Below are 27,981 nucleotides of genomic sequence, written 5' to 3' on the forward strand. Positions count from 1 at the left end.
TTTCACATACACTTCTAATTTTTTATTTCTCGCATAACATATAAAATTCAATGAAATGCTACAACAGATTTCATAAACAAACAGTTTAAACCATTCATATCGGCGCTTACAGGCTAGCAGCTAGCGAGAGGATTCGCAATCACTCTCTCGTTCGATTTTCTACTATCTTACTAACCGTATCGTTTCATTCACAACGCAAAAGAGAGGACGGTACCGGGAACGAACGACCTACAGAAGGCAAAACGTAAACGAATAAAACTCATCTTACTCATTAAGAAATACCATACGTCTAAAAAACCTCGCGCTGTGCAGCTGCTGCACACGCCGCCCTCCAGCAGCACACGTGAGTTGTGTCCTCGATTCCTTCATGGTTTAAAATGAACAGTACGAAATAAAAGAAAATGGACGAATTCGACTCTGACCTTACACGCTAGAAAAATACTAAAACATCAAAGGCGTTACGCTAATCAGCTAAGAGGATGGATTAAGATCGTGCAGATATCGTTGTGGTGGTTGATAGTACTAGCGCGGTTTTCCGTGATCCGTGATGATTGCATGATAAATATACCCGGCGCCATTTTTCAGACAAGGGTTTTGCACATGTAAAGCGCTCGAGAGAACAATGTTTACACCTTCATATATTGTTATAATGTTTGATAAGGCATCTGGAGTGTAAAGAGTCTTTAAAAGGGGAGGGTTGCAACGATTGCTCCCGCCGTGGCGTGAATGTCCTGGAAAAGAATACCGTTTCTATTGCCGAGCCTATCTAAAGGGCAGCGAACGAAGCTGAATGAATGCATTGCTATATGGCTATTTGAACTGTTACTTGTATCGATCAAGGATTTCCATTTGTTTCTTTGCAAGCCGAATGATTTGAACACATTTTGTTTTGCAGATCTGCATCCGAATGGACGGACGCATGGAGTCTAGTAGATCCAGTTTACCGGGACCCACTGGTGCTCGTGTGACAGCTGCTCTAGCGCTTCCGTCACCTGGCGGAATGTGTCATCGAAGTCTTCGTTCACAATGACCATGTCCAGGTACTTGTCGTACTTTCGCTGGAGCAGTGCACTCTCCTCGACCGCCGATATCAAATCATCGTCCTACGAGAAGGGAAAAAACCATTATTATCCGATGAAACTATATTAAACCACACAACAATTTTTCGATAAACATCAAATCACTTATGCACGATCATGCTGGGACATTTGAATATTACCTCATACAGCGATGCCAACGATTCCAGAGTCTTTGCACGACGGGAGCTGAAGCGTATAGAGCTTTGACGATCAAACTGGAAGCATGAACAGAAAAGAAACATACCACGACCACACCAGAAAAGCGAGCAATTAGTTATCATGCAGCATACAACGACACACAGAAAAACGGTACGTGTTTGTGGGTTTAAATATGTTTTGTTTGTAGTGTTGCGTGAAACACATCCATAAAAACACAAACATTCAAACTTTTGCTAATAGAAAAATCGATTCTTACATGCAAGTTCCTCGTCGATCCACTGGCCGATCTGCGCTCGGAGTACAGCAGCTTTAGCTGCTCCATTCCCGGTGCCGCAATAAACAACACGAACGGCATAAACTCGGGACTGTTGTGCAGAGTCTTCAGTGCTGCCGGTGAACAATCTAGTACACACATTTTACCTGAAATCGGGATGGACGCCAGTTAGCACCATGATTACACAGATCGATCACCAAAATACTAACCTTGCCGGATAACGTCACGAATCGAATCCAGATGGGTACCGTACAGATTACCATTATGCTCACCAAACTCCAAGAACTTGTTCTCCCGGATCTCTTGCTCCATTTCTTCACGATCGGTAAACCAGTAGGCCTTGCCCGACTCCTCCAGCGGTCGCGGTTGACGTGAAGTGTCTGTAAGCAATGGGCAAAGCATATGACAGTTAACATTATGTTTTTTGGAGATCCAATGAATCATATGTCCAATACATACGCGGCAGTACTGATCCAAACTTATCCGGATCGCTGTTGATCAGTCGGTTCTTTAGCGTTCGTCGTCCAACTCCGGCCACGCCCACCAACACCAGTGTCTTCCGCTTGAATGGTGGCATTTTGGTAACTTCCTCGTACAGCATCAGATCCGCCTTATCGAACTCGCTATTCTGCTTCGTTTTGTACAGTATCTTTCGCTTTTTCTTTGAAATCTGCAAAGAAATGACACGCTTTAATAAACTTCTTTGCTTCTCATATAAACACTCCACGCATTGACACTTACCCTTGTTCCACAAATGCCTATCTTATGCACGAAATCTGCCTCCGGAGGTACGTACGCCTGTCGGCGTTCCTCCAGCTCCTGGGACGGTATGAGCCCCGTTGGTCCATCCTCTCCCGCATGCTTCGCCTGCCACCAGTTTGGATCCTTCACGTTGATAATCTGCAGTATGTCACCGCGCAAAAACGTCAGCCCAATCTCCTTGCACGGTAACAGATTGTCCTCATTTGGGTCGTAATCGAACAGGGCCCGCATATAACACTGAAAATTGAGTAACAATCGAGAGCGTAGAACAAATACGATTAGAGTAAATTGGGAAGCAACACGTTTTCTGCCAGCCCTACAAGTATCCTATCAACTAGCTTTTTTGGTTTATCTGTGAATGTAAGTCCTGAGTATGGCTGGTGCTAGATCCTGCGCGACACTACATACTACATTGTACATACATTGCAACATCGATGAAGTGCACTTTTAGCGTGGCTGTGGGTACAGAACGGGTGCCAGAGACGCGTGGTGAGACTTCCGTAACGACAAACGTCCACTCTATAGCTTGTTAGGAGGTCTTTGCTGACGTTCACGTTTGAACACATAAGGCAAACGGAAAACATAACTCAAATGTAAACACAAATTTCAAACTGAACACACAAAAGCAGCCAACAAACTGATAGGGAAAATTGGCAAATAAATGCTTCCAACTCACAAAACTAAAACCACACTTCAACGAATCGCAAACGCTGATCTATTTAAACAAGGTTAACGAGAGACAAACAGAGCAAACAAACACACACAAAGGAAACCAGTTAGTACAGCGTCGGTGCCACAAGCACACAGAGGTACGAAACTAAAAGCTACAGCGTAACTAAACACTAACTAAAACTTAAAACCAATAAAGAAAAGCCAGTAAAGGCGTAAAACACTCCACTTACCGTCAGCTTCTTGCCCGAGTCTAAATTTCTTCCATTCTTTACCTGTCCACCGGCCATGGTGATGCGGGCAGATTTCATCTCCTCCTCGACGCTCGGCCCAATCTTCAACGTTACCGACTCCTTCGCGACCGAGATCTCGCCCTGCAGCTCCTCGGGCGTGGTCACGGGCACCCCGTTCACCTCCAGTATGACGTCGCCCGGATGGAGCAGCCCCTGCCGATCGATCATGCCGCCCGCGATGATTCGGGCCACCACCAGCTGATTGTGCTCGTCGACCTCCACCGTCAGGCCGAGCGGTTCGTCCGGATTTCTCCGGATCCCGACCATCTTGATCGTTTCCCCGGGCATATCGTTGATGGTGAGCAGCTCCACACCGGACCCGTCGACTGTCTCGCTGGATGGGCTGGCCTGGTGGTACTGACTGTTGCCACCCGGGCTGGACGTGGCGGACGTGGGGGGATGCTTTAGCTTTTCGAGCTGCGTCTCACCGATCTCGTCGTGCGCTTCGAGCAGGGCGCGAAAGTGTGGATAGCGGAAGATGCGAGCGAGCTCACGGGCGTGCGGATTCCTCGACAGGCTACAGCGATCGATCACCTCCTTCAGTAGGGGCGCGTTGTCCACTCGCACTGGATGCAGTGGCGCTGGTGCTTCCTCGAGTTTGTCTTGGATCTGTTTTCGCGGGGAACACACAAGAAGAAGAAAAACACACCTTTTAGCACAATCTGTAAAGATACTCACGAACAGAGGAGGGCGCAACTGAACGCAGCTATGCCGTGTGAGTGCAATCGTTGTACTATAGTACCATTCACTACCAGAGCCGTCGATCAGCCCCACTACACGGGGTGGGTTTTCGAAGGTGGGATAAAACCCTCGTGACAACACACAACCACTTGCTCACGATTTCGAATCTTACCGTGCGCTTCTATCAGTGTTTGTGTGAGAGCTTTCTGTATGATCAAGGTGACGCAATGTTGTGTGGTATGCGATGCAGTACACCGTGGTGCCCCACCTAGTGCGCACATGTATCCGCAGCGACATGTGGTCGCTGATCACTCAAACATACGCACACGTACGTGATACGTACGATCGAGGTTGTTTGGTGCGCGTAGTGCAATTGACACACTCGTTGCCCGAGCACGCGCTTGTCAAAGACAGTTCCAAATGAATCGTTTCTAATTGGAGGCGAACAGAATGTTCGCGAGATGGTGGAACGGTGGAACACGGTGGCACGGATCAGTCGCTCAGAACGGAGTGGATGAATCATACCGATTCAATTGTTTTGATGCAGCGGTACTACACTTAATCAACAGTAGAGAGCAAAAGGTGACTCCCTACGTGCTTCCCTCCCCATTGAAAGCGGGAATTTCGCAAAGTAATGTAATATCGGTGTATAGGAATACATTGTCACACCATCTCTCGGAAGCACGTTGCAAATTAAAAAAAACTGTATTCTTACCAACCCCTGATGGTCCTGAACACAGTGAAACAGGATAACTCCAAAGCTGCTAAACCTCTTGCAAACACGCCCAAACGATAACTGAAACGTTTCAACACGATGTAGGGTGATTTTGTGCTGTAAGTGCATCTAAAATCATACAATCGCACTCCAATGTACATGCATGCAAATGTATGTTAAATGGCAATTAAACACGCTACGAGGGTGAAGGGAGGGTTACACCTAACTTCGAAAACAATTTCAATTATCATGCCAATCGTAGGTAAGGGCATGGACATTTACACCGAAAAGTTTTTGATTTACTGCCTCATGCTATGTGTACTTTGTCTATTGTTGTTTTGGATAGAGCATAGAAAAACAATGCTCAAACTAACTTTGAAGCAATGTTGAACAACTGTGAACGAAGACTAGCAATGCAAGTTAATTAAAACTTGTTTCTATGAATGTTTTTCAACATTACCGTAGCAACGTAGACCGATTATGGGACGAGGCGATAATTTAAATACCCTGAGGAAATAGACAATTTAAAGGGCTCGGTACATCATCTTTAAATCCCCACAGAAGCCGGAATATTAACACATCATTGTCAGTCATATTCATTAACTCTGGCTCGACGAGTGATGAATTCCCGTACGGGTAGGCACTTCCGCTCGAAAAATCCGGTCGGAACATTATCCTAATTATTCAACACCACGCACCCTTATTTTAAAAATGAAAGCCAGTGCTGAAGATGTCTAAGGAAAGTCCCAAGACAACACCTGATGAATCTTTAGCTCTTCACTATTCCCTTCACATCTAGATTCATATTTTAACACCTCTCTTCATAATTTGTTACATGATGGTTTATGCTTCGTCTGCATCTTCGCTCGAAGAGGAATGTAAGCAACCATGCAACCTCTCTCACTCACACACCTACAGTCGCCCCTAAGCTGGCTGGCAAGTCACTATTCCTAATTTCTTTGACCTTCCACGCTTCCGCTTTGTGATGTTCCTTCGCTGCATCGGCCGAAAGATACATTAAAAGCGCAGACGAACAATTCATCCATCCCTCGGTGCACGAAAAGAAAGGGAATGCGAACAATGGAGCTCCAGCGACGCTGGCTTCGGTTGCCGAGAGTTTGCCCAAGGAAGGGAACAACTTTTGATACTTGTATGCGCTTTCACTTAAAGGGCCCAATGCAAACGAAAAGCTCCCCCTACTCTCCACCGTACTGCCTCTTCCACAGAAACACAACACCACAACCACTCACACTCGATCGAAGGGATATTGCTGATCTTCCCGAGACCTCTCAACTGCTGCCGTGAAAGTCTGCCGGAATGATCTTCCGCCGTATTGTATGACGGATGACGGTTGTAGAAAGCACAACAGCTTCAGCTTCAAAACGCACACACACACTCAGCCGTACTTGCTGCGTTTCGCTCGACAACCTACCGGGAACTGGCCTTTCCGGCCTGTCCGGGGAATAAACTCAACGAAGACGGGTTCTTGGCCCGCTCGTGCCAGGTTTCTAGGTCATGTCTGATGGAAGCACACTCCACCCGTCAGGGGCGGTTTACGAGCTTCGGACGAAAACACCACCACCACCTAACCACAACCCCAAACCTTCCAACTATCGACCAGACAAACCTCCCACCTTGTTTTATGACTTCGGGCGGTTGTATTACGTCCGATGCCTATCTGCCTATCGGTGTGATGCATCCAATCGGCTAGGGGCGTTGGTTGCGCGAAGTAACCGAATCGTATTTGTTTGTGGTGTGTGGGGAAGTCACTCCAGAAAGTAGCGTCACCATGGAACACGTTCCATGAGCGAGTCGTTTGTTATTCTGTTTGTGACTGTCAACATGAAACGTACCAAATAATGAACATAACTGACTGGCAAAGATACTGGATCTAGGTTTTGCTAGAAATCAAGAACCCAAGACACCACCATTAACCATGAACCTGCAAATAGGAAACCCAACAATCCCATTCCCAATGACTCGCTCTCGTAACGGCGCGTCAAGGGTAATCTCGCACAAGAACGCCATGCTATTCTGAGCTCCATTTAAAGCGCATTATTAAGTAACAAACCAGTATGCTAATGCACCGCAAACGGTAGAACAACAAACGGCATTAATGCGACGCTGATCGTTTACACCGTGGTGCCGTTGCCTGTAGCTGGGGGAGCGACCGGCCGGTGCTGACGTACGGTGCTGCTAATTGAAAATGCAGCTGAATTCCATTCTCCTGGCGATCGGTGGTGACTTTACCACACAGCATAACCTCGCGCCAATGTCTTCACGGTGCTCTATTTACGCTCTTCCCTTCTACCTGTGGGCTGCAGCGATTACCTATGCATTTGAAAGTGCCCACCGAAGGATACCGTGCGCAATGTAGAAAGGGATAACGTTCTGTCGCCCGAAGCTTTATGGCAATCATATTGTTGTCCGGCCACTTCATAGAAGGTCATCACGTGACGTCAAATTCAGTTGAAATAGAGTGATTTGTACAACAGAAGCATAGTAAGTAAGAACAATAAAATGTAGGTTATTTTTATCGTCTCTACCACAGCACGACAAACTCTTTCAAATTCCACCACACAACAGATGTTTCAAAAGAGATGTCACCTCATAGATAAGAACACCGTAACACCTGAGCGTGTTTCTCTTGCTGCTCCGAAAAGGTAACAATGCAGGTCAACGCTCCCTAGATCTTCTGTTTTAGGCACGCTTTGACTCCCTGAAGGAAACCCCTAATAAACAACAAACCAAAAAAACACAAGAAACACACACGTTGTAAAGCATGGTAACGAACCGTAAGTGAAGAAACTGGAATAAGCTATGCTAGAGAAAGTCACCATAACGACAGAATCGTTTCTTCACCGCCCGCCAGAAGCTTAGGGGTGAATGAACGTTTCGGGTGGAAGGTCACAAAAAAAAGGGAAGACTAGAACCTTTTTTAAAACACCCACGAACAAACACCCCAGCAGTGAAGGAATTCCTACGCTTGAGTGAGCGCGTGAGGTGAACAAAACGAAAAGAAGAAAGAACAAAAATAAACAAAAATACGAAAAATGAAGACACGAAGAAAAAATAACACAAAAATAACTCATAATATTCGATACGAGAAATCAATAATTTATTGATCACTGTGGAATGTTTAAAACAAAACGTTAGCTGGCCACTTCCCTCTCTTTGACGTTGACGAGGAGACGAACCTGCGCCATCGCCGAAGAAGTGAAGTCACCGCACATTAAAACTGTCTTACGAGCTATTTTTTACGGTTACGAAACTAAACGTTTAATAAAAAAAAAGACTGCTTCGTTTTCGATTCGGGTCGGTTCGAAACCAGGCACTTCTAATTCTGCCCAGCACTAGCACACAAACACACACCTGTGCTTCGATTGTTTTGTGCGCTTAACTAATGATACGTTTTCCCTTATCAAGACTGGCGGTTGGTCGTCCTCGTTTTTTTCAATTTGTACGGAGGGTTGTGTCGCTTTTGCGACGTGGACGGAATGTACGGACGGCTAATGTCGAACCATTGTCGGATAGATGGCTTTCTAAATGAATTTCGTGTCGCCGACCGGCATAGTCGAGACGGTACTGTGCGGTGTCGTTGGTCGCGAACCGGCCAGCGAGTGCGCTACGGACGCGTTCAGCGATTGCATCGTACCCATTCGCAGGTGCGCCAGATCTTCCAGCTTCGTCAGATCGGCCAGCTCCAGGTAGAGTGAGTACACCATCAGCCAGCCGTACAGGGACGCCACGATGATGACGCTCCAGATCAGTGTGATCAGTATGTTGTACGCGAAGATCAGATCGTTCACGATCGAGAAGAACAGGAACGCCAGCAGCCGGAACAGCGTAAAGATGGCAAACGACCACAGCCAGGGGACGATCTTCGATTCGTACTCCTTGCGCAACGCGTGCACCAGCATGATGCTCGTCACCAGCACGACCAGCCCACCGATCAGCGAGAACAGGGCGGCCACCATCAGCGCATTGCGCACGTGCACATTGCCCACGTACACAAACTCGTACGAGATGATGTAGTAGCCGTAGTGGGACGAGCCCGGCGCTGCCAGCGCCAGGCAGTAGATGTCAAACACGGCCGTACCGATCGTGAAGATCGCCACGAAGATCGAGAACAGGCCCATGATGAAGGCGCCGCGCTGAATGTCCAGATATTTGTTGTTGTGCAGGAGCGGCTTTTGGTACCAGGGCACCATGACGGACTTCATCGAGCGCGATCGCTGCGAGTGCAGATTGGATTGCGATCGGCTGGTAATGTGCGAGTATACCGACGGTGTCGACCGGTACGTCGACGGCGTTTTGCGTCCGTAGTTCATTGTGCGGCACGTTTAGGCAGCTCTGGGTGGTCACACTGCAAGGAACGGAACGGTCAGTGTTACAAACATTGAGCTTTTTGTTCTTAAGCTTCTCAGTACAACCTTAAAATGTCACACGATTGTGCAAAACCACAACGCTGTTTGCGACGCTTTCACGAGAAATTTCACACCATGAACTTGACACTTGACATGCACGCGAGCAGGCGCGACATCTACCGGCAATCCGGAAGACTGAACTCCCATTGACGTACTATTTACTATTTTTTGTTATGCTTTGGTTTTACTTTTGCAGTAAACTTTCCTATTCAATCATTCAGTTTGAAAGGGGGAAAAGGTAGTATCTTGGAACATCAAGAGAAAAAGAAAAATGGCACAAAAAACAAGCTCATCACTTGCGAGCGTTGAACCCGAACGAACGAGACATTTAATCGATCAAACGAGAAATTTCAAGCTACACTAGCGGCGACAGGGGTGGGAAAACACATTAACGTTAAAACAAACTAACTAAACACTGCACGCTACGGTAACGCAAGGAAGAACGATAATGTAATAAAAAGTAACAAAAAAAATCAAAATAAAGCCGCACGCCAGAGGTGAAAGTTTGCTCGGAAATGTATGTCTTGTGCCATTTTGATTCAGAACAATGCGCGTGTGTCCATACTTTTATTTGCCATTCGCTGCTCTTTTTCTACTAAGCTGTTACTATTTTTCTTTACTTTTAATATCTTCCCTATTTGCTGTTCCTATTTACAGCTGCAGCCACTGTTTACACCCTTCGTTAGCTCAATTTTGGTCAATGTTCATATGTTGAAATTTCTCGTCATCGCATCGGTTCGTGTCGTCGTTCTTTCGAGCGGTTCGTTTTGCCGTTGCAGTTCGTGTACATACGTTTGTGCCATTTTGAGGTTAGTGCGGGGCTACACAGCCGCGCATATTAAGTAGTCGCTTCGTTAACGTGAGTTACATACAGGATGGAATTTGTGCCAGTATTTTTGGAATTGGTATTTTTACAAGCAAATAAGCTTAAAGCCAGCTTAGCAAACACTGGAAGGACGCTAACGAGTATTTATTGGCGTGGGGAGTTTATTTAAGCTTGTCCCTCTAACAAGCTTCTGCGAAATAAAAAAAAAACACTTGTACGCTGTCAAGTGAGCGATAAACGCAAAGACCCAGCACAGTAGCATTCAATATCCCAACGCAAGTACGGATAAATGTCGCGGATTGAATTAAATCACCGATAAAACTATCTCTTTTATGGCACCTCCAGTATCTTATCTGCCACATTATAAACCCACACACTCGCCAATGGTCGTTTCCCAGAGCCGAGAAGGCACTGCATTGCCTCGTAGGTGAAGAAAAACTCAAAATTGAATACATTCAACCGGCTCTCAAATCGTGTCACCCTGTTCGATGGATGAGGCAGTTTGCAATTACCACCCTGCCCACACAACAGCAACACCCCTATAAATGGTAGCTAATTGTTTACCAATAAATCTAAACACCACGCTCCACGCCTTTTCCGCTCACGTCGGCACCAGGAATGCGCCTCGCCGATAGCAGGTAAAAGTGAAACGCTTGTGCTTTTTATCATTACGCAACAATAAGAAGAAAACAAAAGCTCATGTTAGTGAAAATATGCGGTGTAACTACACGTTTTTGCTACCCCTGCAACGGATGTGTTGCTGTTCTTTCTGCGTTTTTTTTTTCTTTACACCCTCTAATGATGGTGTGTGTGTGTTAGTATGCGATCGTTGCAAACTGCACCTCTTCCGCACAGAGATCGCTGCTCCAGCATAAGCTTCTCCACCGCAACAGGGCGCGTCTTTGCTTATGCTGTACAGCACCACTGTGCCGGTGTTGGTGGCGTCGAGTCTCCAACACAAAGAACGAGCTGTCCGGCACAAAACAGGTTTTCTCATCCCTCAAGCTCCAGCTCCAGCAAACCCCATCCCATTAGAGCGCGCATCTGTGTGAAGGTTTCCTCACAGTGTTACGATCGCTTTGTTTTCACCTCCAACAACCCTCCGGCGCAACCCTCGGCAAATCTCCCTCCCCTGCACACCCCCTCCAGCTACACAAACCCGAGCGAGACTTCAACGAGAGAATGGACATGGAGGCCGCTTCCATCATGTCAGCCGAAGACCGAAGTCAGCACGTAAACAACACCGCCGGCTTTACCGCCCGGTCGCTCACTCTCGCGCACTTCTCATCCCGAGATGCGTTGAGAATACGCGAACGCGCGCACCGTTTGCCTTCTTGGCTTCGTAGCGCGTACCTTGGAAGGCACAGCACCATAACAACTGGCCACAAAAGGCAGAAAGGCGATCGTACAAGACGTTCTCCCTTTCGGTTTTAGTTTCTCTCTTTCTCTCTCTCTCTCTCACACACACACACACAGACGCGTACTCCCTCACAGAAGTTGACGCGAAATGATGCGATCGAGGTTGAGCTTACGACGACGCACGACGACGGCGACGACCCGTTTTGCTCGGGCCCCAACTTGGAAGATCGCACCTATACTGTTGCGAACGGCTGGGCGCTAATTATGGGTGGATACCTCGGATTTTTTCCGTTCTCTCTCGCTCTGTTCCCTTGGAATGACTTTGGTGACTCAGTGTTACGCTGTTTGGCAGTTTTTTTTTTTTTGTATGCAAAAACAATTTTCTTATCCATGCGTTTTCACTGAAAACAGAGACCCCCTGCAAGTGGGGAGAAAACAACCCTTTATTGCGTTGCGTACAGGTAACGCTGCTGACAGACGACTCACTTCTGGTGGAGGCCATTTTGAATCATAATGACCCTTTACGGTCAGTGGAGGGTTTCTCTTGCATCGTTCCCATTCCCAGGTTGGGGGAAATTTTGTTTCGCTATTCTTCCCAATGCCTGGTTTTCCAATTCAATCATCACAATTCCATTACCACGTTTTGCCCAACACTAGCCTATTCCTGTACGATATGCAACTCACATTAACGAAGCTTTGGTATGTCGAGAGGTTCTGTTTGTTTTCCACCCGCGTTTTCCCCCAATACACCATCACTTACATACTGGAGGAAAAGCCAGGGGAAAGCCACAAAACGTCTGTAGCTCTTCTCCCTCGGGAAAGGGCGACTCGCAACACGCAAATCGGCCACACGGTACACACCTTAAATTTAACCTCCTTTTCGATGGGCCGCAGTCGTCTGCTGTCGTTCGTTCGATGGTACTGTGCACTGCTGCTTTCTTCCCTGTGATATCGATTTTCTGGACTGCCGCTGCTTGGTGTTGCCCTCTCTATGCGCAACTATGAATCACCCGTCGCCGATGGCAACCGGTCACGAAAAACACCGTATACACCTAGACACCACCAGAGTCTGCCAACTCACACAGCGCACCGATATGTATGCAGATCTTCACAATTCACTCGGCTCTGTCTGTACTGTCACCACGCACACCGTGATCGTACGGCAAGCACCGTCAAGCGTGACACGCACCACAAACACACCGTGACACAAACCGAAGTAGGGGGGGGGAGATATATCCCAAGGGGGGGTGAATTTAATGAGCTGAGGTTGCCGCGTTGTAATACCGCACCCGTAGCACACGCAACTAGCAGCGTGAATGGTTCTCGCGCAAATGAACTCAACACGTACCCGCTCCTAACGGTTTGACCGTTTCGAAATGCTAGCCAGCGCGTGAGATACCACTGAGTGGTACGCTGCGAAGAGATGCTCTTTCGCTTCGGCACGAATGTTTCGCTGTTTGTGGTGCTCTCGTGGTGAATTCGAGCGCTTGGCCGCTCGCCGTGGTGAGTATGCTGTGCAGCTAACGTAAGGGGTTGGTTTTAATGTTGGGGGAGAATACCATCAAACATAACCGGTGGCACTGTTTGCGTGTGATGGATACCGTGAAAGAGAAGAGAAGCCTGTAAAGGTATTTTTCGTTGGTGTGTATTTGTTGAATGATCATCATGTTTAGTGGTTCAGACCGGTACAGTTGCGTATTTCACTCAATTTATATATGAATTAATGTTTTTAATTATATTTATATGATGCACATAAAAGATCCATTTGCACAGAACATTTCTTTAGGTGAAAAGATCAACTTGATTTCTAAATGATAATTATAATTCTTATTATTATAACTTTGACATAATATATAGACAGAGACATCACACATCTATCCTGTATGAATTTTCAATATAACCTCCCTCATTAGTCAGACAAGATCTATTCGTACGGGCCATAGAAACAGTACTGACGATGCACATACACACACTCAAATGCATTCATCTCTCTCTCAATAGCTTCTTATGAAACATCCACTCGATAAATATGCATATTCTCACCATCAACAGGTTTTCGTGCGATCGAACGATTCGTTCATGAACGATGACGAAACACCCGTACCCGTGCCCGTGCGCATACGTCAGTGATGCATTCTAACGTCGAGTCTCACTCGAGCCGTACACGAGACGGACGGAAACAGAACACACATCATTGCTCAAGCGTCGTGCACAGAAATGAGAAATAGAACAACATTGGTCAGCAAACTCCACACGACACGACAGTGGGAGACCAGCGGCACGAGAGGGAACGTTCGAGTGATGCTCCACACCGCAGCGCCAGACGATCGCGCTCATCAGCCTGTACAAAGAAAACATCAGCACTTGATCGTTCAGGCGAATCAAGGCATACTTCCCACTCAAGAAAACCCGCCCTGGGGAGGGGAAGAGAGCAATAAGAGATTGTTTGTTCGCGCAGAGGTGCCGCAGGTCAAGACTAACGCTCAGGCCGACGATCGTCTTGCTATCTATGACGATGCGGCCGCGTGGGTGAGACGATGTTTTTCTTTCCGTACACCCGCGACTCTTGCCTGATGACGACGTGCCAGTGGCAATTATGGGACATAATAAGCGAATTGCCACTGGCACGTTCCTCAGCGCATCCATAAAGCATAGCGCATGCGGTGCCTGTCCACTTCAATCGCGCTGAATCCCTCCGCAACAGGTGTTTTGATCAGTGCCACAGCATCGGAAACCCCCACTGGGACAAACTAACTGGCAACGATACATTTCGAACAAATGTACCTATGGTCGCGCTTCGTCACCTTTTAAACGTTCGTTGGACTGATTAATTGTTTTATAAATATGCTATGATCACGGGCGGCATGTAGACAAGCGTGTGCCGTTGGAGAAGCCTGACACCGTAAACATGACAAAGTTAATGATGTAGCCAATGAGTCCCGAGCGTAGACTTGGGACGAAGCTACCATGGGCCATTAAAACATCGTTCCGAAATTCCCAGACAGGCGTATTACGGACACATTCTTTGTGAGGTGCAGATACAATGAGCCAACCTTTCACGATGTACGGTAATAGGATGCAATTGCAGCTAGAGAAACGCCGGAATCGTTTCGGTGCAGCTATGCTTGACATTATGAAACAAAAGTGAAAACAACTCCGATCTTAATTCCGTCCAGATTGCATAAGCGCACAGAGAAACCACATAAACGCCGTTGCGCGAAACTAAATCTCCGTGACCACATTTCGTCGCCACGGGTGTCTGAACACCGTAACGCGTCGATACAGACTCCGAGACACTTTTCACCGGTGGATAAATGTTTCCACAAACAGCACCTATTTCACAATGCAACTCGAGTAATCAAATCCTCTTAACAGATCGTATGAAGGGAGCGTGAAACTTACCTTTTATTTGATGAGCGATGGGCTGAAAGGGCTTTAGGGCTGTTTTCACTTGCCGTAACGCCTAAACCAAGTGTTAATTAGGTTCACGTGACTTGGTATGTTTTGCTTTTAGGTCATCTTTTGCCGCCAGCAAGGCGTAAACTAATCCAACAGAACCAACATGATAAGCTTTCACTCAACTCACTCCAACTCACACAAACTAACCGCTGTTAGAAGCTCTGATGTCATTTCCAAACTTAAACAACATCTCCACCACAGAAAAGATTCTCTGCGCTTCTCCAAAGAAAGATTCCTACACACACACAAGCAGATACACTACGGGTTTAACGTTTTGATTGTGTGGGTTTTGGCAGGCTTAAGCCGGCTGCAACTCAACTCGCAGCCCTTTTTTTGAATTTCGGCAAACATCGCAACCACAAACATAAAAGGCTTATGGTGCACCCCAAAACACACACACACACCACGCCCGAAACCCCGGACAGCCACCCAGACGAAAGCGAACAACGTTAACGATTTTTTGTTGTTGTGGAACCGGTTTTTAAAACTCCCCAAGATTGTGGAGCTCATCAGCGATGAGAAAATGAGTTGCTCAAAAGTGCGTTGTGTACGACCGCCGTCGTCGTCGTCGTCGTCGTTATTTGGGGTGCAGCGCTTTTTGTTAACCCAGGCTGGAGGAATGCTCGTGCTGGGGCGGGTTTTGGTTTGGCTTTTTTTGCGGGAAGGTTCGTGATGCAGACTTTCATTCCAAGAGCGGGCTTACCGGGGCGCCTGCTTCGGTGGGAATAAGTTCATTAGTTTAGATCAGAAGAAACAAGGCGGTCCTTTTCCGGTCGGTTGAGCAAGAAGTGGCTCGGTGTAACGAAATTGAAACAAGTTGTTGTTTTGTTTTTCCTTTTTTTGCGGCTCGGAAATTAAAAACATTCTTTTGGAAGGTTATTCTCTCATATGTTCTACGACCAATCTGTAGACCCTTTTGGTGCGCGTTGCTTGGCGAAACAAAAAGAGAGAAATTCGGCTAGGCAGCTAATGAACACACGCTGTGGTATTAAATATCAATTTTAAGTGTTTCAAAGCAAGTTATTAACACAATAGTCAGGCATTTAGGGTCTTACATCCTCGTAAGGTAAGAAAAAGTATTCTTCTTGGCATGATAGCAAATTTGTAATAGTCTTCGCTGAGGATAGTATCGTTCTATTAATTGATAAATCTTACAAAGACAAAGAAACTCACAACCACCTTTCTTTAGCCTATTCCTCCACGGTGCTTGTACACTTTGTAGATCTCTTTCAAAACCGCTTCTTCCTCCCCGACTAAACCAATTTAAACCAATCTGATTTAATTGCAATTCATCAATGAGTACGGCTAACCTCAGTGCTGGAGTCAAACGCGAACACTACGCCAGGGTGATGGAAGGTCACTGATTCATGACCAATTAGCTTTCCGACGCACATTTACACGCATCAACCCGTCAGCCAATTTACGCTCCCTCAGGCACGTAACGACCACATTTCATCCCATGTCGGACCGTTCGGCACACTGCTGACACAGTGTGGTTTGAGTTTTCCGCCCCAGCCAACAAACGCCTCTCGAAGAGTTGCATCAAACTTGCTCCAAAAAATCCCTCCCGTTTCGGCCACGCAGCATCTCGACCACACGTCGGGAGGTCAATTTCAGGGAACGGGGAAATATGTGTCACTCGACCAATTAACCGCGCCACACTTTATGTGCAGCGAAATTGGCTCTGCAGCCAATCCAATTAGTGAAAATAAACAACCTATTTCCTCATGCGCTAGCGGCCTGTGGTCGGTCAGCTTGGGACGTTATTAGGCCCCCGAAAAGAAAAAAAACCCCTCACGTAAGGTCCTCGGTTGAAGCTGTCCCCCAGGACCAATGCCAATGTGCGTATAGAGTGCTGGAGCAAAAAAAAACTGTGTGAAACCTACACAAAATACACACCCTCCTGCGTATGTGTGCGCTAAGTTATTCAATTACCCTGCTGAACATCTGGTGCCGAATGGTACCTTCTTCCTCCAGACAAACAACCAAAACACGTGTACACCTACCTTAATCAACTGCGTAACGGCTGGATTGGCCAGTATTCCTTGCAGAAATACCAGATCCGTTTCGTTCGCCTCCGAGCGCCCATTGAGATCGGTCAAATTTTCCCGCACGTGTTGAAAGGCAGCTGAAACGATACCGACAAACAAAATTGGGAAAAGACATAAGATTAAGCACGACAAATCAATCCACCTTGTAACGAGCACCGTTTCCGGCTTTGTGGCTCAATGTATTTAGTTGTTAGATTTTACTGCTAACCATCCACTAATCATTGTCTGAGCGTCGCCCACTTCCAAGCGAAGAATAAAACCAAATATAAGGTCAAATCACCTCGAACCACTCCTCCTTATTCCGTGGCGAGATGCGTTCCAATTTTATTGGGACATTCTTTCTATCGCTTTATGATCGCACACTCTAGGTTTCGGGGGAAATTGTGTAATTGCCCCATTACCTTTCTGATGCGTTCGTGTGTCCTTAAGGCGAGAAACATACGGCCTAACGAGCGGATATGGTACACCAAGACACCGTATTCAGGGGGAAGTAGATCCAAAGTTTTACACCCAACGGCTTTATGGTGCTAGCAAATGGATGAGCCAAGCAGACGTAAGACCGGCGGCAAAAGGGAGAACGTTAAGGAAGAGCTTAGAGGGATTGGCATTAACGGTCGGTTTGCTACAAAGTTACAGCTGCTTGCGGGAGTAAGCGCACATACGCATCGCGTAAGGGGAATAGCGTGGAAGTCAATAAAAATTTGAAACCATTTACTTGTACGTAAGGAAACATTGAGAATAGGTAATAAAATACATTAAATGGGTGTGAATGGAGTAACAAAGTATTAGGAAGATTAGCAAGAGAATATGATCATATGAGAAGCCTTTTGCTTATTCAATAAAACCGAAACATTATGAAAAGAAACTTGAAGAAAAAGGAAAAGACTAAATAATTGCAATGCTTGGAAAATAGATTAAATCATATTATTTCAACAAAGACTTAAAAACCAATTCTGCGTCCTAACTGCGAACAAACGAGCCAATTATTGGTCTCTTATTTTCCCCGGTTTTCCCAATGTTTCACATGTGATTCCGAAACTGTTTGCGCTCGTTCTGCTCCTTTCAACGCCCCCGGATAGTTTAAAGCCAAACAAATCATTCCACCCGACACTTTGAAGATGCTATTCATAATAATATTTATCTATAAGCGCATATCCTCCCTGGCCGTTTGATCTACAAACCCCTGTGGACCACCAGCTACGACAAGCGCACCAAAACGACGCGCTTCTTACCATCCAGACCTACTCCAAAACTCACCCCCACGTACTCCAATGCTCATGTTGTTGTCTTTAAATTACAATATTTCCTTCGTACAAATAAACACCTTCCTCCCCCAAAAAAAGCCAACCAATGACGGTGACGACCGATTGCAGTGCGGTTTTAAAGAACATTGGTTAAGGAACAAGCAGAGAAAGGGAGAAAAAAAGGTTGGAAAAGTTACTGCAATTGAGCTTAGCATGTGCCTCCCCGAGTAGTCATCCTCGCCGCAGTGTTAACGTTTCGCCGTAATCGGCCTCGTTTTGAACCGCGAGCAGTAAAATGTGGGAGCGCATGACACCCCTCTCCCACTGCAAGTGCCGGCGTAACGCCAAGAAGTGATGGTTTGTTTATAACATTTTTCATCTCCGTGGTAAGATTTCTTTTTATTGGTTTGTGTGTATGAGATACGGCGCAGCAATAGCAACCAGCAGAGCCGAAAAAAACAAAATAAACCACCCCACACCGTTCTAAACCCCCAGCAAACGGTCGGTGTGATAATAATCCGGCTTTCACACATTTCTGCTGGTGCATATTTTCTTGCCTTTGCGGCTTCTGCTGCCATGGTCGCCAATCCCGGTCGCTCAACCCGGCGTTTGGCGATTTACGATTTGGCTCTACTTACGCGCCGAGCGGTTGTCATGAGCTGATCCGTGATCTAGCGCAACATCATGCGCTCACGGGGTCAAACAAATCGTAGTCGTCGTCGTCGTCGTCGTCACCACCCGTCGACCGCTGTCGACGTATGGTCTACGGTCGCGCTAATACGCTAACTTATGCGAAAATGTGCGTCTATGATGCAGCAGCCGTGTACGGGGGTAGACACTTTTAGTGTGTTTTGGGTACGAATTTATGGGTTAGCGCAAATTGATGTGTTAAGTAACGCCTCAATTTAAGCATCACAAGTTGAGTGGATAAAAAATGGATAAAAAGGATGCTCTTTTTTCTCGCAGGGTTTATGGGGCATCTATCTAGATGTGACGCTGTTCAATGTATGATAATGCGAGCCATTTAGGTTTGATTTTATTCAAAGCTTTTTGTCTCTTTACTGCTTTACTTTCTGCTTCTACAGATTTGTTCTTGGTTTAACATGTTTGGGATATGATGTACCTGTCAAATACAATTTTCAGTTTATTTTTAGCATGTCTTCTGTTGCCCTGTCTCTTGTCCATTGGTTAGAATAGTTTACAATACATTTACAATTATATTTTAATTTTTATGGCATTTTTACAACCTTCATCACTAATTGTTTGCATGACTTTTCTAAAAATTTCAAAATCATTACCAATTTTTGTTTCCAAAACCAACAGAGATAGTTTCATCTGCTTTCTCATGGAAATAGGTTTGCAAATCATTATGCTTCAACTTTCGAACTGTTTTAATTCACGTTCGTTAGCGACGGCTTCCCACCAACCCAAACACAGCTTATTGTTCCTCTCTCCCTCGTACAAGTGCACGAAACCTAACCATCCCAAAAAAACGCGCATCTTGCAAACAACACGCTCCCCTTGCTGCCAGGCAGCCCATCATCATTGGGCCAATAAAACCCGAGCATGTCTAATTTAATTGCCTACACATCCATTTGCAGACCACGAAATAAAACCTCCGCTCGCTTCGTACAGCACACTTGTGCGCACACACCAGCTCCCATTAACCACCCCCCTTTCGAAAGCGGCATTTACTAATCAATTAAATCAAATCTCACTCACAGATACACGCCATCGCGGTGCGCGGCGCGGGCCTTAGAGGGAACATTAAAGGGAGCACTTGAAAAATTGCAGATCCCCCAAAATCGGCGATCACAGCGATTCAGCGATTGAAGCACACCAGACGGAAGAATTGGAAGATAGAATCCCTTTAAGCTCCCTGCGTTTTGGTGTCAGACAGCCGAAAGCCGAGGCGATAGTGGAAAGGAGCGGTCGAAAGAACAAACCCGTCGTCATCATTAGCGCGTCTTGCTGAACCTCACGGGAACCACGGCCGCTTAACACAACGGGGCTAGACAGCTCTAGGCCTCAGCAAGAATTCGAACACACCACCACCACCGCCGTGTGTCCGCCCTCCCTCCCAGTACCCGAAAATATCGTAATGAATTCGTTACCACAGGAACCTCGGGCGGCGACCTCAGTGCGGAAAAACGATATTTGGACCGGCGTTGAAATGTACTTTCTATTTTCATTTTCACTCTCCGCCACTCGATGGGCGCCTCACGGAAGACAGGAATGGACAGTACGGGGCGGAAAAAGGTGCCCTTCGACACAGTGTCTTAGTACGGATGACACACACACACGCAAGCACTTGTTCGAGATGGTTCTACCGTTTCGCAAGGGAAAGGATGCTAACCAGATATGAATCGCGGTATTCTTCCCATTCCGGAATGCCGCACACTTACCGTTGTCAAGCTTGGTGCTGCCGTATCGATGCATCGAGTCCATGCTGGCCAGCAGCTGCCGTTTGTCGGTGGTTTCCTTTTTGCCGAATCGAACCATCGTGGCGCGGTGAAGGTGAGCATGAATGGTGGGGCACAATTTGAACGGACGACAAAAAGTTAAAGTGCACAAAATTGCAGTTCGGTGAAGGTGGAGCAAGCGGGCACACTAAATTTCATTCACAACCGATTAATTGCTGGCACACTGATAACGAGCAACAAAATTAATAAGCAATTGCCACAAAATAATAACTTGTTCTTGGGAAACCATTAAGCACAAACATTAATATTACAATTTAAATTCATTTTTAAGAACACACATTCTTCACATTATTTGTCTTGTCGGTTTCAATAAACGTAAATTAATTAAATTAGCTTAAAAATAAAACCACACTACTACAGCACAACAACACAACAAAACACACATTCATCATACCAAGATCATGCACGAAACGAAAACCGGGAAGCGACGAGAGGATGCAGCACATAAAATTTTACGCCCAAAAACACTAATCCCTTTCGATGTCGTACAAGCTTACACATTAAACCGAACCGTGCCCGGTGGGACGGGTCATTCTGATGGAAAACATATGTTACAAAGCCGAAACGATCACTTGAGCGCACTTCGTTTTTGGCACATATTAAGTAGAGAAAGAGCGAGAGTGGATTGAGATAACAAACCAGAAATACGGTGGTGCGTAATGAAATAGAAAAGCCTAGCCTACAGAAGAACAGAAACCGGTGACTCGTTCTTAAATGACTCTCTCCCACCGCTCAAGCAGGCAAGTGATTCAAACGACTAAAAATAAAGGAACGCACTTAATGAGCTCTAGCAGAAAAGTGTGGAAGTGTTGTCTGTTCATGAGCAATTGTTTGCGACCGACCAAACGGGTCCAAACCGCCACGACCGATCGACTTCCGCTAATCCCGGCCGCGTTTTGAACGTTCATTCCCAGCGTGACAAATGTCTGGCGCAAACGATTGCTCACCGAACTCTCAAAGAAAATTAAAGAAGAAGGAAAAAAGCGGCCAATGTATGTAACAAATGTGCTATTCGAAACATGCCATAAGTGTACAAACAACAAAACGTGTCCTAGCTCACGGCGGCCCCGAAGGTGTCACAAAACCGTGTGCGCGCCACCAAGCTTGCTATTCTACCAAGCGACCAGGGAAATTTTACGTACAGAACCACACACAAAAACTACGCACACACACACTAATAAGAGCCGAAAAATAAGAGCGCCACCGACAAAAACACTTCACCCGAAAAAACAAAAAATCACGCACTTGTGCCGCTGGGTTGTGCTGAGGAAGAGGAATTTTCTGAAATCCGTAGGCGATTGTTGGTGACCTGTCACGTACATACACACACGCACACCCACTCCGGTCGGAACCGTTGCTGCAAACGTCGTCGTCGTCGTCGTCGGCTTTCCGCCTCTCAAGGCGCGAGCTAGACGGAACCGGCACCGACACGCGTGTACAATGCTTGCTCGGCCGCGCACTATCGTCAACTGCGGATCGTGTCCGCGCGGTCGCATGAATTTGGTGTAAGCGGGCGAAAAAGCGGGCCTGCCGTCCGAAACCGTCCGTGCATCCGTGACGTCACACAGCTCGGACGCGCTGAGATGAGGAAGAAAGTGTTTGCGAGATCGTGCCACCGGCGGAGAGTGCGAACTGCGAACGATACGGTGAGTGAGAGCATTTTCCTTGCTTGAGTTTTCCCCCCCAACCCATGCCATGCCGATCGGTGACGACACACACGCGCTCGTACGAGGAAATGGGTTAAGATGTGAGGTTTGAGCGTAAGAATTGCGAGAGCGTAATCGCGCAAGAACAAGAAAGCGAGCAATCTGTGCCCTCCCCACACCAAACCTCCAATGCCCCAGGCCGGTCGAAAAGCTAGCGACCACCACCATCGCCGGCGAGTGGAAATTATCGATGACGACAAATGTGTTTACATTCGCACACACACATGTTCCCGTTTTCCCTTGCGCTGGTTTTCCACCACCAGGAGGGGGCACAAATCAAACAACAGCGTGTTTGCGAACAATTTGAAGGTAAACAATGTTCCCTTTTTCCACCTCCAAGCCCCCAGCACTCCCATTTCCACCAGGCTGGACCAGCATTGGTGGCAAAAAAACGTTTGCTTTCTGATCGGTTGGTCTGTTCGGGACGATCTTCTTCCTGCTTGTCAAACAGCGTGTTTTGACATGTGGGTAAACTAACACCCGTTGGACGATGTACTAAGGCATTGACTGTGTGGCTAACGCGAACAAATAAGCAACAAATGGAGGGTTAGGAGGGACCACTGGGATAATACAGGGAAAGGAACATTGTTTTTAATGTTTTGGTGCGAGAAGTTTGCAAACAATCGCAGGCTTAAAGATCGATTAACGTTGGGTGATTTAATTTGATAAAGGGAATTAGTAATAGAAGGTTGTCATTTGAGATTTCCATTAGAGTTTTTCGTTGAAGACACTTTAATAAGAATTTTATCAAACACTTGTTACGACTTCTTATAAGAGATAATCTTTGCACATAATTGGAAAATATAAGCTTACTAATTGACCAACAGAATCAAGTATATTAAAAGCTAGCTATCAATGCTACTAATCCAGACAGTTTGCATTTCCATTCCATTTGAACAAAAACTGACCCAAATTTGAAGCCCTTTCTCTATCGCTGTTATCATTGTGTTTCGCCCCTTCTCACCCACTAACCAAAACCACTTCCTCATATGTTTTGCATAATCAGATCGTTTACAGTCCCCGCCACTGAGGGCCTTACTGCAACTGTCACCGATTTTTCATCACATTATGCAGTCTTCTCTCCTCCCCCCCAAGACATAGCTCGACACATGACAAAACAGACATGATAAATAGCACGCCGGCATTTCTTTAAAGCACTTCTACCACAAAGCGAGCTCCTTCTTTCTTTAGGGCCTCTTTTAAAGCCACACTTTCTTTACGAAACCAGACCACACTCCGGACTGCTGCATACTTCCGTTCCATTCGACCGAAAACGGACGATTTCACTGCGGCTTGCATGAAGATCATTTCACCGTTTCCGAAACAACTGCACAATCTCCAGTTTCCAATCGGCGTAACACGAGAACGTTGTTGTGCATCGGCCACTGGTTGTCCAGAACCAAACCCCCCCCCCCCCCCCCTGCTGGGGAGCTCAATTTCAATTCTCAAGACGCACGCACGCGGGCAGTATGTGGGAGTCGGTCAAGTCGTGAATTAAATATGACAGTATGAATTACCATTTCTAGCTCTGTTCATCCGGAGAGAGGAAGAAACAGGGAGGAAAAGAGAGAGAGAGCGTTGGGAAGAAAAATACAAAATGCAAAAATAAACGAACCGTTCAACGGAATACGCCCACTGCACTCCCGTATACCAGCAGAGCGGGGGGGGGCTGTATGTGTATCGCGCCAAGACTTTGGACTTTCGCGTTCTTTTACACCACGCGGCATGCATCAGGCGGACAGGCCTAGGTTCCGCCGTACACTACTTTGCTCCATAAATCACCGAACAGCTCTTGGACTTGGACGGTAGAAGCGCGGGTGTGTGTGTGTGTGTTCGAGTGTGCAGAAGGGCAGAAACCGGCTAGCCGGCGCACAGACAGTAGTAAAATTAATCGATTGGACGGCAGTGAGCCGTAATCTTAAATTATCCGGAAATCATAGATAGATGGATGGGAGTTTAATTTGCTTAATCGATTCCGCTCGCTCGCACCGCGCCATCTGCCGGGAAAGGGGGGAAATGCATTAAGTGGACTCGAGTGTCGACGCGGGGATGAAAGTATATGCACCGAGGTGGGACAGTTGATTGACGGTTGCCAATAACGTTCCTTCCTATGACGCATGCACCTGCCCCTGGCTGCTCAGGAATGTCCCTCACAGTGGGTCACAGTGTTGCAACATTTGGAGTACATTAGTGTGGAGCACAGCGGAGATGCGCTCCAAGACACGTGTGTCTTGTCTGGCGATCGTTTTCAGGATGTTTCCTGCACAACATCTTCATCGCCAGGTCCGGATGGTCGTTAATGATCGTTTTCGCTCGGAATTTCCACCCAGTGTGTGTTCCTCAGGTCATATGGTGACATTAATTTTCTGGTAAAACAACACAACCGGAGACACTGTCTGCAGCATCACGATCACTTCTGGCGCACTGAAAACTCAATAATCACACTTCCATCCCACACACCGACAGCACAGACAGCAACTGCACAAAGAGGTCCACAAACACACGAAACCTGGGGGAACCTGGGGCTCAACCCGCCCAAACGTTCGGAAGCTGTTGACAGAAATGCCATCAATTTTCGACCGTTATTGCAAGAGTTTTCCTCCTCCCTCTTTCCATTCACGACATTTCCACGAAAATTATATTTTGCTCTTTTTTGTTGCTTCCTTTCGCTTACACATTTAACTTAATTTTAGCGCACACACATACAACACACTGCACCTAACGCGCAGCTTAATCGATCACCACCGATCGCAGTGATGCCAGAACTGCTCTGATCGTGCAAAAATTCTCTCTCACCCCTGCTACCAGCTGAATAGAAACACTTTATCGCGTCGGACTCGTCGGACAGGTTTTTTTTTTTTGTATTCTGTATGCACGGTTTGCTTACGCTTATACGCGGGATGTTTTCGCTTCCAAAGCGATTCCACCGATCGCAGCCACCAACACTCGCACGCGGGCCCGCTCGACGCTGATCGAGCGAGTTCAACAACACCGCCACAACTGACGGACGGTCGGCAAGCCCACAGCCAACGGAAGCCTCACTCTTGCTCGGACCTTACGGGCTCCCGGGAGAGACCCGCCAGAACGTTATGGCCGTGGAATGTGTGCGGGGGTTTGCAAGCAGAGGGAGCAGGGAGAGTAGGGGGTTTCACGCCACCAAGCCGTTCGGGAAGCGTACCATAACCGGTTGTTGTTGGAGAGAGGGACCTTTAGGGGTGAGAGAGATCAAGAGGGAAATATGCCTTCGGAGCAACTCGAAAGTCCCCACGTGGTGAGATGGTTCGTGAGCGGGGCCTTGGGCGCGTTGCATCACCGAACACTCACCAGGTGTGAGTGACTCAGGTGAAAAAGAGTGCCCGCACAGTAATCAACACCCATGTCTAAACGCATCGAATGACGGCATGGAGGTTTTCGCTCCCCTCGTTCGCTTTGTGGTCTTTGCTTGCTGGAAGCGAAACAACGCAACCAAAGGGAGGAGTTTTTTTACACGCAAGGACCTCATCAGTAAGGGCATAACAGAGGGGTTTGAATAATGTCACAAAAAACCACGTCACCAGGGAATTTTGAGTGACAAGAGGGGCGATGCCAGAGCGTAGACACATGTGGAAAGGGTCGGTTTCGTTCATTCACCTGTTTTCCAGGTCAATCGACGGCAGCACGTGCAGTGAGGGCTCTGTTTGCTGTCGGCGTAGTAAACAGTGTGTGAGTGTGTGTGTGTGTGTGTGCAATAGAATAGCGTGGGGGGGAAAGGTGAACAAAAAATCCATTATATTTCATAACACACAAACTCACACGCGCACCCGCGTGTTCATTATGCGTCCCTTTATACCCCGAGGAATGTTGGGGCTGGAAAAGACCCTTCGATAGTGTTTTTTACATATTTCTTATGCGTTCTTGGTGGTGAAGGACTGCATGGATTTTCTTTTCTGTATTTTGAACGTGTGTCTTAAACCATTTAGACATGCAAGAGATTTCCACCTATGATGACCTATTTCTTCTATTCCCACAAGACTCGTAGATAATCATTCAAACCCAATCCATCAGCCCTGCTTGCATTGACTGTACAAGTAGAACCGTACGATAGTCATCAGTTTGCTCTTTCCCATTTACTGCGCCGAAACACGCGGGTTCCATTTGCACCTGGAAATTTCGCTGACAATCCCCTCCTGCATTCCATTGTGCACGAAACAACGACTCAATCTGCAACCCTCCCACTCCCATCCACCTTCGCTTAATATCGACTAATCAGACAAATGGATAAGCCGCGAATCTTCATCAAGCGGTGGATTGATTTTTTGCTACGGAATAGCAACGGAAAACATAGACAAATTGCGGCGTGTTCTAATAATACCGCAGACCCAACACCGAGGATGTGTATACACACGCGCCGCACCTCCGGCAGTATGCAAGTAAATAAACCACACACAATCGATATCTGCCGCTGAATGCTAAGCTGCAGACACATCGAAGACATCCAAGAAACCCATGCTCGCTCGGCACAGCTGTGCCAATAGTTCATCGCGAATAGCAACCGACACTCCCGCATTGCCGCCTCGCCGCACACTCGGATGGAGACGCCCAATGCGCGATGCGGAAGGTGTGAAAAAAAGGATGATTTACTCGATTGGTTCCCAATGGCGCGAGGAAATTAAATTGCTTTCAACACAACAAAAACAGCAACAGCAATAACAAAAATCACCCCTCTGACTCACCGTGACCGTTGGCAAACTCCACGATTTTCTCCGAACTTCGCAGCAGACCAAAGTTGCTCCACAGGTTGTTGATGCGTTTGCCGAAGGAGCGCCGCTTGACGGGTTTGATCGCTGCCTTGGCACGCCTTCGATCCTTGCCGCCGGTCTCGCTCCGGATGTCGTACCGATTGTCCCCGTGGTGGGGCAGCTGTATCGTTACGGTGCGGTGTACGGTCAGCGGCTGGATGGGCGCTTCCGGTACGCGGGGCAACACTAGCGACGATGGTTCACTTCCCGACTCGGGCGAGGCAATCGGTGCTTGCGGTGCCGAGCTGCGGGTCCACAGCGATTTGGGGCGAGTGTTCGGACCTTCGGTGCTCGGTTTCGACTGGTTGGTGCGGAAAAACAGACCCTTCAGGCTGGCCATAAAGCTGGCCGGCTTCGTAGCCGTCTTCGGGGACGGTTGCGGTGCGGTCGTCGTCTGATAAAGGTGCACCATATTTGCATGCAATCACACGTGTGTGGTGTGCACCAAAAGCGGTTGAGTAAGGGAGAGACGATGTACACTTGCGCCTTAACAACTGTCACGCCATGAACGACACACACAAGTTCACTGAACTGTAAAATGCTAATTTCACCACTTCAATACTGCTAATTGTACTTAAAAAAAATACTTTCAATATGATTCCCTTACGATACACTCACTCAAGGCACTACTTTTGTGTCGTAATATTGCAATATCGTTTTGCTAGGTTCTAGGGCTATTAACACACTGACGACGCATATAGCACTGTTTGCAGAGCACCCTTCTTCTTTGCACGCTCATAGCAAGCGCTCAACAACAAAGACGCCCAATGTTGTTCACTTCGCACCGTCAATTAGAACCAACGATGCTTGAACTTCCAACGCACACTCGATGTCACTGCTGCGTATTGCCGACAACTAGTTGGGCCTTCTAGTCGTTAGCCGACAATCGAAGACAATGTGGTACACACAAACCCACCCGGCGCAACCACTGACTGGCCTGACCGAAACGCATGACGATACTACGGACCCTTCCAAGGTCTACTAATAAACACCGCACACCGATGCTTTACACAACG

General features: G+C 47.1%; 2 protein-coding genes across 7 annotated transcripts; both read right to left on the minus strand.

Moving 5' to 3' along the window:
• LOC120956394 (protein PALS2) lies at positions 1 to 27,535 on the minus strand. Of its 6 annotated transcripts, XM_040377824.2 has the most exons (10): positions 21,727 to 21,958; positions 20,404 to 20,479; positions 16,710 to 16,831; positions 3,177 to 3,845; positions 2,254 to 2,511; positions 1,972 to 2,182; positions 1,722 to 1,892; positions 1,495 to 1,658; positions 1,220 to 1,294; positions 1 to 1,103 (listed from the first exon to the last, which is right to left on the minus strand). In XM_040377824.2, the coding sequence occupies exons 2-10, from the start codon at positions 20,444 to 20,446 to the stop codon at positions 927 to 929; spliced, it is 1,890 nt and encodes a 629-aa protein (XP_040233758.2). In that variant the 5' UTR covers positions 20,447 to 20,479; positions 21,727 to 21,958; the 3' UTR covers positions 1 to 926. The 6 variants fall into 6 exon arrangements, with proteins under 6 accessions (XP_040233758.2, XP_040233753.2, XP_040233754.2 ...); XM_040377819.2 differs by lacking the exons at positions 20,404 to 20,479; positions 21,727 to 21,958 and adding an exon at positions 26,900 to 27,535; XM_040377820.2 differs by lacking the exons at positions 20,404 to 20,479; positions 21,727 to 21,958 and adding an exon at positions 26,900 to 27,527 and having other exon boundaries at positions 3,219 to 3,845.
• On the minus strand, positions 7,729 to 12,214 carry LOC120956395 (uncharacterized). Its single transcript, XM_040377825.2, has 2 exons — positions 12,106 to 12,214; positions 7,729 to 8,998 (listed from the first exon to the last, which is right to left on the minus strand). The coding sequence occupies exon 2, from the start codon at positions 8,961 to 8,963 to the stop codon at positions 8,175 to 8,177; it is 789 nt and encodes a 262-aa protein (XP_040233759.2). The 5' UTR covers positions 8,964 to 8,998; positions 12,106 to 12,214; the 3' UTR covers positions 7,729 to 8,174.
• Positions 27,536 to 27,981: the final 446 nt, after the last annotated feature.

The sequence above is a fragment of the Anopheles coluzzii genome, chromosome 3 (assembly GCF_943734685.1).
Source record: "Anopheles coluzzii chromosome 3, AcolN3, whole genome shotgun sequence".
NCBI classification, from domain to species: Eukaryota; Metazoa; Arthropoda; class Insecta; order Diptera; family Culicidae; genus Anopheles; species Anopheles coluzzii.